Source organism: Tachysurus vachellii, chromosome 12, assembly GCF_030014155.1.
Source record: "Tachysurus vachellii isolate PV-2020 chromosome 12, HZAU_Pvac_v1, whole genome shotgun sequence".
NCBI classification, from domain to species: domain Eukaryota; kingdom Metazoa; phylum Chordata; class Actinopteri; order Siluriformes; family Bagridae; genus Tachysurus; species Tachysurus vachellii.
The window spans coordinates 20,097,834-20,112,615 of record NC_083471.1 but is presented as its reverse complement, the minus strand read 5'-3'; the positions used below and the strand labels follow the sequence as shown (position 1 = coordinate 20,112,615).

At 37.3% G+C, this 14,782-nt stretch overlaps 1 protein-coding gene across 1 annotated transcript in view; it reads right to left on the bottom strand.

The window, feature by feature from the left end:
• The window catches only part of fras1 (Fraser extracellular matrix complex subunit 1), a 115,899-nt gene that overhangs the window by 45,550 nt on the left and 55,567 nt on the right, over positions 1-14,782 (bottom strand). The window contains exons 19-26 of the mRNA XM_060882921.1: positions 12,367-12,507; positions 10,143-10,286; positions 7,539-7,694; positions 5,706-5,852; positions 5,410-5,556; positions 2,581-2,721; positions 824-964; positions 463-603 (exon numbers count right to left, since the gene is read on the bottom strand). Coding sequence (XP_060738904.1) covers positions 463-603; positions 824-964; positions 2,581-2,721; positions 5,410-5,556; positions 5,706-5,852; positions 7,539-7,694; positions 10,143-10,286; positions 12,367-12,507 — 1,158 coding nt within the window. The remainder of the gene's footprint in view (positions 1-462; positions 604-823; positions 965-2,580; positions 2,722-5,409; positions 5,557-5,705; positions 5,853-7,538; positions 7,695-10,142; positions 10,287-12,366; positions 12,508-14,782) is intronic.

Here is a 14,782-nt window from a genome sequence, read left to right as displayed (position 1 = left end):
CAATAAAAGACGACCCTGAGATTTGGTCATATTTTAATAACAACCAGAAAATCCCAGAAACAGAATCAAGCGATCTGGTGGAGTCCATTACGCTAATTTATTATGTAATGGAAACCATCAGGAATTTTCCCAATGGACTGTAATAGTATTTGTCCCTAACAGAGTTTTCAGTGAAAGAGTATTTATTATTATAGTCAGATTTAGCCAAACCATTTACACCATAACAGACACGGCTATCGTTATATTCAAATATACAATAAAGTAGAACTCAGGCATATACATTATATTAAAGCTCATTAATATGGACAAAGAGTAAAAGTTGAGATATGAGCTACATTTCAGGGGTAATCTTTGGCTAACCTTGCTTATGTTACAATAATATACAAGTCTACCCACCCAGACTAATGAAACAAATGAACTCTCATTCTTCATTAATATAATTAAAGTAAAGGGCAGCGTTACCTTGGCATTCTCTGGTCTTCCTGTCAGCATAGTATCCCTGATCGCAATCTGGAGTGCATTGTCCGTTCTTGACAAACATGTAATTAGCACAAATACGGCACTGTCCCACACTAATACACTCCACACAACCAGAAGGGCATGCTGGGAAATTTTGCAGAGCAGAAAAGTCTGATTAGCTCATTTATGAATATATAACCTTATAAATATTAATGAAAGCCTATTGTAATATGATGCATTTTTATGCCTAATAGAAAAAACTATTAATCTGTGAATGTTATTTGCAGCATCTTATCAGTATAATTATTGAGTTGATAAGTACTGAATATGATTTGAAAATGTCATTAAATTGAGAATTACTCACCGACACACTGTTGTGTGGCCGGATCGAGGATGTGGTGGCTGCCACAGTTCAGCACACACTGGCCGTTCAAAGAGGCGTACGGATGTTGGCAGTGAAGACATTGTCCAGGACCTTGGCACTGTTTACAGTGATCATCACAGCCTGGGGTGGGAGAAAGAGAAAGAGAAGCATCTTAAAGAATTACAGCAGCATTTTTAACCTGATCTAATCTACCATATCTACAGTGTACGTGTGATGAACAGTGGACATAAAAGGAGCTGTTGGGGAAATTATATACCTGTAAAAATGTGTACTACATGCATTCATCAGTCAAATGTATTTGTGGTTATCATAAACACCACAGATACCACAGAAAATTATACAGTATCGCTTCAGTGAAAATAAATCAGCTCTCATGTCAACAGATGTAGTTACATTTTCACATATGTTAAATTTTTAAAAGTGGAAATTTCTTCGTTTCCTTCAACAATTTGAATCAACATGTCACCGTTTCCCCTTCATGGTCTGGTCCCCAAAGCAATAAATGGCGTGTGATCTTGTATTTGTTTTTTGTTTTTTTAGTATTATTTTGATCTGTCCCACCGCAGGTCCAGTCATTGGCTTGTAACTGACAGTGTTCACCTTCACTGGCAATTCTTATCAAGAGTTTTTGTTACATTTCAAGATTATTAAACTTAGAAACAAGTGTCCTGCTGCTATACTAATTCAAAAAAAGTCTTATAATAAACAATACAATTTTTTTCAGCATGTTTCTTTGTGCTTTCTGGTTTCGACCTTCGACTGTATTTGACATAACTCAGGAACTAAAATAGGAACTCTGCTAGCTTGTAATTGGAGCCAGATACGTACTCTCAGCAGATGCATTTATCCAATGCGACTTCCAAATGAGGAAATGCAACGAAAGCGATATCAAGCAGAGTACAATGGAAGTGGTGCTACCATACAGTATTTTAATTGTGTCCTAGAGGAGCAAAGTGCAAAAAGTAGAGCTGTAAGAGCTAATGTGCAGAGTGCAGAGTTTTTTTTTTGGAGTAAGGACAAGTTAGGGGTTAGTGAAGAGTTCCTAGAAGAGGTGGGTCTTTCATAGTGATGGATTCAACTTTACAGAAAGAGGTTGGAAGTTCATTCCACAACTGAGGCACAGACAGATTGGTTCTGGAAAGGGACCTCTTGCTTCACAGTCGGATATTAACTGATCGCAGGATGTGGGAGGGAACATAATTCTCAAGGAGAGTATAGAAGTAGGGTGGGGGGGGGGGGGGCATGTGAGCATCAAGGCCTTGAAATATAAAGCTTCAGCAAATAAAGCTCATACCTACTTTACACACTTTTCTATTGCCTCTGACTCTTTGTTAGAAATTATTTATCATTATAATTACACACTTTTTGCGCTGGCATGTTATACACTATGTTTATTGGTGATGTAGCCTTTATGTATCCATGTGAACATTTAAGAACAATATAAAGATCTGTTTTTAATTACTATATCAGTGCTTTGACTTTCTTAGTGCCCTTTGCGGTATTAAACACAATAAAAGCTTGCACACTGACATAAAAAATAGCCCAGTCTCTATTTGGCATCAAGCACAGCCATTAAAACTTGGCAGAGTGAGGTCACAGGAGCTGGCATGTACTAGCGCAGAGTCAGCTGTCTCCATTCCATAGCTACTGAAAATGAAATTAAAATGTATTCAGACAGAAAATGTGTGAAATTTATATCCATATAAAAAAAGTTTATTATCCAGTCGGACACTTACTCAGGCATCTCTCGCTGTCCTGGTAGGACCCTGGAGAGCAAGAGGGAACGCAGACTCCATTCTGCAGGACATGACCTTCCATACACTGTAGACAATCTGTGCGGAGAGGACCGCGGCATGCATTACAGCTCCAGTCACATTCTGAGAGAGAGACACAGACAAAACACATACGATGAGATTGAGAAATCAAAAGATACATTGACTTAGATGAAGTGGGAGATAAATAAAGAGAAAGATAGATGCGTGGATGACCCACGGTTACACTATTTGTGTGGAGAAATCCATTGGATGTCTCTGTGGCTGAATTTTGGCAAACAAACAAACAAAAAGAAAATCTCACTTCAACTTTAGGAAACCAGAAAAATATTCCACTAAAAGTAATATATACATATATGTATTAGGATAGATAGATAGATAGAAATAAATAGAAATTTGGCAATAATGCAACGTTTTTATTCGTTATACACACATATGCAACACAATATGACTTGTGTTATGGAGCCTGATGTATTTTTACCACCATGCTTGATAAACTGGCTTCTTATCCAACATCTTTGCTGAAAGCCAGAACAAAATTAAAAATGAATGAAAACCTTTCCACATCATTTTGGTGTAACATATTTAGGGTTTTCTAAAAATGAAGCATACAAATATGTCATAAACATTAAACCCCAATTTTGGCAAAAACAGGTTTTCAGTTTTATCTTCCCAACTTGGTATCCATTATATCTGAACCAACCACTTCATTTTTTTCTCTGAAATTCCCCTGAGACCTGCTTTAGTTGGCTGGATTTTCTTCTGAAAAAAAGTCAACAATTCAGACAGGCACACATCTAATCTCTCCTCCTGACAGCAAAAAATTATATCAAACTGGCCGCATTGGCAGTGAAACAGGAACTGAAGCTTTGCTCCTTAAAGCTAAACATTTTCTTACCCCTAAGTATTTTATCTTCTGCCTCTTCCTTTTCTTTTCATATGTACATCTCTCTTTTAAATAGTCTAGACATTAGCGACCAGTCTGGACTGTATACAGCAATCTCATCTGATCTCATCTCATCTAATCTGCATGCAAGTTAATTAAAACATTAGCTATTTATTAATCCAATATCAATGGATTATTTTCCAAGCAGATTCTAACTAAAAAGAAGTATAGTGACATTGATGTTACACACTTCGGTGTAGAAGAGTTCATGTTAAAAACAGTACTAAAGCACAGAGAAGGCTGTCAGGAAATCAATGCTAATCTTTTTACTCTGTTTGTTCCTCTTACTGTTTCTCTCTCCCAACCTTCATCCCAAACAATAATCTTTTTCTTTTCTTTTTCACCCCTTCCTTTTCTCTAAACCACATCCAAGGGGTTCATACTTTGAACACTTTGGACAATCCAAACAGAGGAAAATCTCATTAAATCATTTCTCTCACATGAAAGGCTCCGATCAGAAAACGTTCACAAAACACTTCCTACAAAACATGTTGTGATATTCACTAATGACAGAGCAGGCCGTCTTTTGCTCATTACATACACAACAAAGATTTCTCAATCAAACAGCTCTGTAATGGGTGGTTCAGCATTTAACAACACGTTTAGAGTATCACAGGCTGTTGGAGCACAATGGGCCGTTGTAGCAAAGATTTTATAAAATAATTGTGGTTTGATGAATATGTGGAATATGGATTTGAAAGAAAATATCTAGGAGGCAAAACAATCATTATGCTCCACTGGATGACATGCTTTCTGCCACACACACACACACACACACACACACACACACACACACACACACACACACACACAAATACCTACCAGGAGCTGTTTAGTCATCAATTTTCAAAATATGCACACTTCTACTAATGCTTATTATTTAAAAATACATTATTTATTATATATTAAAAATATACTTAAATTCCCAGTTTTCATCCATCGCTTCATATTTGCACTGAAACCAAATATTTCACTCAAAATTAGTATCTCTAAAATTCATGACAGTGCGACGACTGTAAGAAATTGTGTCTTCACGTCAGACTATATTAATAAAATCCACTAACGTGACCTGTGATTAAGGATTATTACTATATCATAAGTGCCATGACATCCATCTGAGTGATCGGAGCTCATGCATAAAATTGTGCTGCATAAAAAGAAATATTCTTAAATTTCAGCTTGAGCCCATCCAGCCATGTCATCTTCTCATCTTTACACTCAAACATTTCAGCTTCCAAAGCTTCAGGTTTCATCCTGATACAACCGTGTGCACCATCGACTAGTCGAGCTGAGTCACTCCTGCACTTTAGCACAACTGTGTCATGTACATGTACTGCATTGTGGAACTTTGGGTTGCAAGAAGAAGCTTGTGCACCAACCAATTTCTGACAAGGCAGTGACCACACAATCATCCAGATAATTTCTCACTTTTCTATTGGTCAGTAAGGTACAATGATGTTAGAAGTGCTACATGGTGTATAGACGTAGAAATTAGAGATAATATAGACTTAGATAAGATAAACTTAAAGTGGTATTTCATGACATGTGCCCATAGTCATCAGCCATCATCCAGAAAACTCTTCTTAATTATTAATTAATTACATGATGGAAGACAAATGACCAGTGTACAGAGATTCTAGGTTCATATCAGTGACAAGATTAAACTATACTATTCTCTGGTTGAGAGGCACATCACTCCTCTCTCCTCTATTGATCAGAAGGACACTAGTCACATCACATCGAAGATAGCTTTACCTAATATTTTGCATTACAACTAAACCTGCAAATGGATTTGAATTAATATTTCAATGTGCACTACATCATCGTTGAATTGGACATGATCTCACCTCTGCAGGTGTGTGTGGTGGTGTTGAGGTAGTACTGCTGAGCACAGGTCTCATACTGACACTCGCCGAACAGCAGAACCTTCGCCGGGTCTCTGCAGGATGTACACACTCCTGCCATCTCGCAGCTCCGACACTGGCTGTCACATGCTGTGAAATGTGCGGTCACACACACACACACACACACACACACACACACACACACACACACACACACACACAATAAATCAGTAATGTACTATAAGCTTCAATACAGTACAACATTGTAAATAAGTAATAATAAATAAATGTTCACTTACTTTGACATACTTGGTGTTCATCTGCATAGTATCCAATGGGGCATTGAGAGATGCACATACCAGATGGGGCAAGAACATCAGGGGCCATACAGGAGCTACAAGACAGAGCTCCTTCTCCACTGCAGTCTGCACAGGACGCATGGCATTCTAAGAAATGTAGACATAAAAATAATACCGTATGATAAGCAATATATATCAAATTTAAGTTTACTCTTGTTTCTGTTGATTTCCTGAATAAGTTCTGTTTGCCAGGTATAGTGTGTTCCTTATCATCCCTATCATCAGGAGGTCCTAATGCAAGCACATGCTGTTACAGACTGATAGCTGTTGTGTGATGGAATGATTTCAGCAGGTGTGTAGAGACTGCCATAAAAAAAAAAACAGGGACAAAATAGGACATTAAAAAATCTGGAAAAGCTTCCAATAATTAATGACAGGTTTGTGACTAGTGTTTACAGCGTGCTTAAGAACAACCAATTTCTGTAACCCCTGGGTTTAGCTGTGACTCTTCCTAGTTGAGTGTTGCTACATTAATGTGCTCTCAGCTCCTTTAACAGCTATGTGCTTGTCCAAGATTCTGCATAACTGCTTTAATAAATAAATAAATAACTGTAAATGTAAAGCCAGATGTGAGCCACTGGGCTTCACTAATTAGCAGGAATACTGGTGAGGAGTCTCAACGCTGCTCTGAAATAGTTACATAAGTCAGTCTAGATAATCAGTGGCATTTTCAAGGCTGAGACGCTGCTGCAGCCTGGCAACTGATAGCATGGTGTTTTTTTATGGAACTTCATTCGAATCAGAGAAAAAATGTAGGACATATTCATTGGATGGATGACAAAGACAATGGACAAAGAGAGAATATGGACACAGAGAATATGGACAAAGCCTTATATAGCCATATATAAGAGACAAGGCTATTTAATTCACACAATAGACAGTTGTGCAGCTGCTTGCTGAAGATGTAGTGCTGGTTATCAGCTGAGCTGATTATGCTGCTTCAAAAAGCAGCAGCTCTTTATTGAAAAGCTGAATCTTGATTGAGAAATAAAGTGTTTCAATTACTTCTTTCAGAATATTTCAGTTTTATCTCACAGTGGGCTATGCCTAATGCCTAAAAACCTTCAAGCTGTATTATGATGTTACATAGAACTCCTTCAGTCTGGTACATGCTCTAATCCATCACTACTGAATTTATATTCACTGGATCAATGTGACTACATTACAGGGTTTCTAGAGAGTTACAGAGTTTAGGCATCTCTAATGCCATGGGATTATGTGTTTGGGCCACTCAATTACAAGGGGTTACTGTATGTGTTTGGGCCTTTGTATGTCCTGAGTTTTTCTATCTGTGCCTCTGAATGGCAATAATTTCTAAATTTTGGTATCTTTATGTTCAGCTTTTTTCTATCCTGGCCATACCTTACCATTAACCCTGTATGGCATAGTCTCTGTGTTTAGTCGTATTTATGGCCAGCATTTCTGTATTTGGGCCTCCGTATGGTCAGTTTCTGTGCCTCAGAATAGCAGGCTTTCTCTCTGTGGCTAGGGCTTCAGTGGTTTGGCCTCACTGCGACTAGTGTTTCAGTGTTTGTGCTCTTCTGTGTCCAGGCTTTCTATCATTGAGCCCCTGTGCGTCCGGTCTATGACAGTGTAAGCTCAATAATTTACAGTTCTGTGCTTGCACAGTAAAAAAGAAGTTCTAATGTAAGTTTAAATCTCACCAGAGATGCAGAACGGCACTCTTAGACCTTTGAACAGTGCTTTTCATTCTCAGCAATGTGCTTGGTTAGATTCTGCCTTACATCGGATAAAAGCATCTACCATACTCACTCTTGCAGGCTCCATGGTATTTGTAGTGTCCCGGTGGACATTGATGCACACAGTGATCTCCCAGCAGCAGCAACTGGGAGCCTTTACACCACAAACACACAGTCCCAGAGCCTAGCTGCAGGTCTGCTGTACACCGCTGACAGCCCTCCCGACACTCTGCAAGGGAGGAGAATGGGTACATGATTAGTACATACTGCTTATTATTTTTTCACTTCCCTGTGCAAGTATCAGACTGTAGCTTTGAATTTGGGATATCTACTGGAAATCTAACCTGAAAGGAAGTGTCGGTAAACAAAAAAAAAATGAGAGAAATCATAGCACCATCAGTCACAGGCACAATAAGCCATTATCATGCCCACAGAAGGTGCTCAGTGAACAAAGACAATCTTTTCATCTTTTCGTACCTTACCGTTAACCCTGGTTTCTTATCTGATAAGAGGAGTGAAGGCAGAGCTTTAGGCAGGTAGCAGGTAGATCTGATAGATCATTACAGTGAATCAGAACGTATGTGTGTGTGGGTTTGTACATACCATAAACCCAAGCATATAAATATTTAATCATTTTAGCATTGTTATATGATGAGAGTTAAAGGGTTGAGTGAAGGTCACTCAAAAACGGCAGGAAGGTATTTATTGCACATAAACACTTCAGACCGCATTCTTTTAAATATTAAACAGCCATCTTCTTCCTGTTGTTTACTATAATGCCAGTCTAACAAGGTCACTTTGCAACTAGATCACCTAATTAGCTTTAGAGTCACTGCCAAAACAATGCCAGACACAATATCCTCTGATCTTCTAAAAAAAAAAAAAGACAGCTGCTAATGTTTGGATTTTATGTTATGTGACAAAAGGTATATATATACAGTACCAGGAAAGACAGAACAGCTCAATCTAAGAGAAAGGAGGCCAGAAGGTTATGAACCAGAATATTGTGGGCTTAAATCTTGGGTGTATTCTATCTTCCTTGCATTAAAATGAATAAAATGGATTACGGATTAAAACGGATTAACAGCCCAGATCAGAACTGACATGATGAGACCTTGAAAATCTCTTTTGTCCTTGTCCAGTGTTCTAAACCAGCTTTAATCCTCTTAAAGAAATACTCCGGAGCTTTTTACACTGATGTCTATCTTCTGTTTCTGTAGTGTATGTGTGCTTTCCACAGTAAAAGTTTCTGTACTGAGAGAAGTATGAAAAACCTGTTGTAATGAAAGTCTAAGGCTAGTTGTTGGGGCAGACAAAAAAAAAGGGTATTTTGCAAGAAAAGCAGAAATCCTTGGAAGTTTGGCTTTGAGTGATAAGACTACAGTTATCAGCAGTCAGTACAGCCTTAGAGTGAACATAGTGGTGTCTCAGTTACTTATTAATCATGCATAGATCCCAAAATGTCTTCATGAACAGGAGTCATGTGGAACGTTTTACAATATTTCCCCAAGAAACAGAATAAAACTAAATAGCTTTGGAAAGAAATGCATTTATGTCTGTTTCTTCTAAAAAACTTTAAAGTTTGTGTTATGTCTGTAGTTTTAAAGCATGTAGTTTTAAAATCACCCAACAACTTTAGACTTCCATTAGGATTGTAAACATTTTTTTTCCTGTCCGAAAAAAGCACACAGAAAAGGGAGAAACACTGCATATTTTTTGTTATTATTGTCTGAGATGGAGAAGACATGCAGAAAGCTCTGAGCTAAACGTAAAACATCTGATCTATTATTAAAAATGTATTTATACGGCTTGTGTAAGGCATTATCTTAGAATTGGTGATGAGAACATCTGATTATGTGAGAGGGATAAAATGTGCCTCTCCGAGAAGTCCCACCAGGCAACGAGTTGAGCTGAAGTGATATTAAAAAACCAGCAAAAGCCTCTTTGATCTCTTTTTTAATGGTGGAATAATTAAAACATGTATATATTAATCCATTTGTTTATATCCTAATTTCTCCCTGCAAAAGTCTTGCTAGCTTAGAATATAAGATCATCATTTTCCCAGTAAAACACGATGCAGTTAGATCTCATGCTAGTTACAGGTCTCGGTGACAGGAATTTTCCAAGATTTACCAGGAATAAGTCAATCCTTTGCAGTGCAGCTCATCTCTTTTGTGTGTGTGTGTTTTTTTTTATTTGAATCTATGTTCAGACTTGTTATCATTCCTTTTCTAGTTTCTATCTATTGGCCAATTAGGATTCTCTTATTCATATCTCCATGCTTGTTGAGGCACAACCTTACACAAGACCGGAGACACAGCAAACTTTATTTGGTAGCAGAAATCCTTAACAATATTGCATCAAACAAACAAAAACAAAATTCAAAAAAGTCAAAAGAATAGTCAGTCATAAGACAAAGCTTTACTTCTTGATATAAAATCCCAAATATATAATCATCTTAATTATTATCACATTATTTCTGAATAAAATTGAATTTTGCAATGTTTCTTTTACCTGGTTGACAAAATAACCTAACCAACTATTAATTATACATATAATATATACTCCATGTTCAAATATCAGTTTAGAATTGGGGACTAAATTATTATTATTATTATTATTATTATTATTATTATTATTATTATTATTATTATTATTACTAATGTGACCTACTCACCACTACAGTAGCCCACGGCGTTTAGGTACTGTCCCTCGGGGCAGCTGGTGCGGCAGTAGCCGTTGTGGAGGCTGGCGTGAGGTGGGCAGATTGTACAGTCAGCTTGAGAGGGACCCAAACACCCCTTACATGTTGGATGGCAAGCTAAAAAAAAACACACCACTCTTTATATATCTATTTGAACTATTATCGCCAAACACACCAACAACCACAGAGTCAGTTTATGTAGCGATTGGAATATTTGCAGCAAACACAAGTCAAATTTGAACAGGAGTGTCTCCACCACCAAGTTTAGTACTTCTTGTGATTAATTCATTTGCCAGAACTACCTTTAAAATAGACAAAATAAAAAAAATATTTCAGACATTTACACATTTGAACTGGTCCCTATTTGGAGAAATTCCATCTTATTCCATATAATTCCATAGAAATCCTAAAATCATCACTCGTTCTTAAGATACTTTACTAATGAGAACCTCGGACAGATGGAAGGATGGAGTAACGACCCCAAAACAGAAAGCCTTGCCAACTCAGATGCATAAAACAATTAGTACCGTGCTGAAGTCATGATTTAACGTAAAATATGAACGTAAAATGAATCATGTTGCTTCATTACTTTAAAGCTCAAGCAAATAACAACAAAATATCAACATAATATTTTAGATTGGAGTTATTCAAGAAGTTATAGTTATAGATAAAAGAAAGGTGGCAAAATTTGGAAAGCAAGAGATGAACTGGACTGAAGAGAACTAGACTGTAGAAAGTACTTAAAAGTACGCCATGAAAAAAAAACAAAAAATGAAAAGAACCCTTTGGGGATGTGTAAAAATCCTTTATCCCACGTCCTCATTCCTGTGAGACCATGTCACAAGCGCATGTCAATAGTCAGTGACATTTCGTCGCTGTCGGGCAGAAACCTCGTATGTCCAAATTTGGTCAGTTTCATATTTTTTCACATATCGATACTATTGGTCAGTCCCCACGTGGGTCTGTTATTTTTACAAGTTATTAACCAATCTAAAGCCTTGAAAATAGCTTGAGTGCAAATCTCATAACTCCATTGGACACTTCAACTGTCCACCTCTTCCTCACTCTGCGGGAGAGCTTCGCGGCATATTTCTCCTCAAGAAGAGTCGCAACGAATCAACACGTCTTCTGAGGTAAATGTCTTCAAAACACTGGGCTCAAATAAAAAAAAAAAATCTTGACCCCGCTAGTTCTGGTGCTCGTCTGAGGACAGGAATTTAGCGCAAAACAATCCACTGCAACGCGGACTAAACCCTGTGCATTGCAGATAAGGTACGGCGTTTTTTTAATTTCCTGAAAAATAACGGTTTTGGAGATACGAGGATTCCGCCTGACAGCGACGATTTGCTAAAGTCAATGAATGCTCATGACCTCTGAATGGGGCGGAGTCATCTTGAAATAGACCACTCCCATCAGGACAGATATGTTCTATTGAAGTCTAATAGTGATCAGTCAGAAAAACCGTGTATTGATTTGCAGTTGGAAAAACTTTTGCTAGCAAAATGCCTCCAACAACATAACACTGCAACAGATCTTTCTTTTAAATCACTAACCCCGAGCAAATCATTCAGAATGTGACACTCTGATACAGAATCACCTTGGGTTGACCAACTGAAAAGAGGTTAGCACACTCAATTAGCCTTCCTAAATGAGCCTGATACTGAAGCCATTCGCTATCTAGCACTGACTCAACATATTTAAGTTTATCTTCAAAAGGCGGCCAACAAGGAATTATGTTGCCATTAACTTTAAGTACGTGGGATTCTTCTTGGCTTGTACTTCGTCTTAAAATGCCTGCAGCGTGGAATCCAACAGACTTTTAAACGATGTTTAAAGTGCAGAGCCAAAAAGCGATACAGGGAGCCGGATTCGCGTCAGGAATTACAGCCCATTACTGGCATGTGTTGCTGAAAAACTTTAATACACTCCCCCTGTATGTTATAATGAATCCTACTGACAAATGGCAATACTCCACTACATATACTGCTATTAAAGCTGTCAGTGTCTTCACAGTCATATTGATTCATGTTCATTTCTTTTCTCATAACAGAAAGTTTTCTAGGTAGGTCTTAAAAAAGGTATAGGATAATTTATCTTCTAAAGCTTATTTGCAACTTTTACAGTTTTTTTTAATGAAAAATCATTTTCCTAGCAAAATAAAAAACAGAGAGAGAGAGAGGACAAGGACTGTACTTACCATGGCAGGTTCGGTCTTGGACATAGAAGCCATGAGGACATTGACTGAGGCATTGTCCATTGTAGAGGACACTGGTTTGAGGGCAAGAAGTACAGTTGTAGACATTTCCTGCTGTACAATGTGAACATGACGCATGGCATTCTGAAAGGAAAACAAGTTTCTTGTGAACAAATGCTTAAGCATGAAGAAAACACTGCTTTCCTCTCAAACTGTCTTTTATCGATTACCGAAGAGATTTGAACTAAACTATCACACGAGAAACAAAGCGTTAGAGTCGAGTGCAAAAGTTTGTATACCCTTAGGAGAACATGAAGAGGACATTTCAATTAAATCAACACAACTTGTTATGCTTGGTTTCACAGATGTTCTTTCATTTTCACAAGCTGTTCAAATGAAATTAGATTAAAAAAAAACCTTTACGGGCTTTATAAATGTACATCTGGTTTTCTGAGTGTGCTATAAGTACAGAAAAAAACATGATGGGACTTGCTGTTACAGGAAAACAATAAATCCAGCCCAATGCCAAGACCAGATACTGTTGGTTATTTTCCAGGTGAAGCACATCACAAAGTCTTTTATTCCTTTTGCAACTTTTAATTGCTTCATAAAAGTCAGTTTTAACAGAATGACATCTTGACCAAATCCATGCTGTTGTATAAATATTCTCTAGTGACTTGCATGTCCACAGTCATCCTTTATAACTCTCTCTAGTCTCGCTAGACATTACCTTATACATACTATACATTACCTTCTTTAAATCAGGTCTAAAAACAAAAATGATTTTCTGTACTTTCATCTACGTGATTGTTGTCTCACTGCAGAAGACACTCACACTTCATAAATGAACTGTAAAATGACTTTTTCACTCAATGCAGACTTTTGTTCTTAAAAACAAACATGCAAAAAAAGGCAGTTCTAAGCCTGGCCCATGCCCATTACTGACAATATATCATGCCATTATATAAAGGGCACTCGACAACAAGCTCTGGCTCCATTTGGAAAAGTGCTTGAAGGGAACACGATTTCACGAAAAAAAAAAAACAACAAAGGCAAACACACATGCTGCATCTTGTCAATGATAAACACATATCCGCTCATACAGGATGTTAATGTTGCTAAATACTCAAAAGAAACCTTTTGGCTTTTCCAAAAAAAATGTCACATTTTCTATTCAGCCCTCACACACACACAATCACACAGTCACTTTATTATATTATATCATCCAACCTTTACACAGCTCCCACTTTCAGCCAGCAGAAATAATTTATCTATAACTGTAATTGAGTATTTGCCCTCAAGAAGAACAGCAAGCAAATTAAATACCAACCGTTGACAATCCACGTTCTTCACACCGAGGCTACAAAGATGTATGTAAAACACTTTTCTTGCCTACTTCTGATTCATTTCTTGGTGATTGGTTCACCTATTGATCGTTCTACATTTTCAGGACATTTGAACCTTTGATAAAAAACAAAGGCAGAGAAGAAATGAAACTGATACATCGGTCAATGAGATGCTAATTGACAGTATCAGGAAGTGGAGTGCTTTAATTCATAACTGATTTGTAATAAATTCGAACAGAAAATATATGCTGGAAGACAAAGAAATGAATCTCAAATAATTCATCAGGCATTGATATTACATCCATTACACATTTTAAACCACAAAAATTGTAACATTATGTGCGCATCATTTTAGTGTGATTTTCGCTTTGGGAAAAAATACATACATCAGGCAGTCTGCAGAAACGTGAAACAAAAGTGATTTACACACTGGGATTTCCTCACTCTGATATCCGATCAGCCAGCACACATACACAGACAAAACAAACACTCACAAATATATACCCCCACATATACAGCTCAGCCTGTAGCCTGGAGTACGCTGAAGATTTGTCTGAGCATGCAAGCTTAGCACAATGGATGCCATTGATGTCAAGGGGACACATCATCATTTACTTAGTGAGAACCCTGACAGTGGACACATTGATAGTAGCCTGAAGCTGATTTTCCACAACCTACAATATCACAGTTGATGATGTGCACCGGAGTGTCCTAAAGCCTTCTACATCACACACATTGGTTAAGATAGTAGGCATGGAATTTATTCAGTATATCTGAAATATAAAGAATAAAAAATATTAAAAAAAATTTTAAAAATAAATCTATAAATGTTACATATATACGTTTATACCAACAGGCGTCTGATGTTTTTCTACCAGAATCCCAAACATCATATTTCAGTCTAATCTTATAATCTTATTTCAGTCTAATCTAGTCTAAATAGTCACAATACTCTTTTGATTCACAATAACATTTCAGTGAGCAGTGAATTTCAAACCGTTTGTGTCTGATGGAGGTGTGTAAATGTCTATGAGAGAGAAAACCTTCTACAATGCTTTGGAAACTTGCACCAC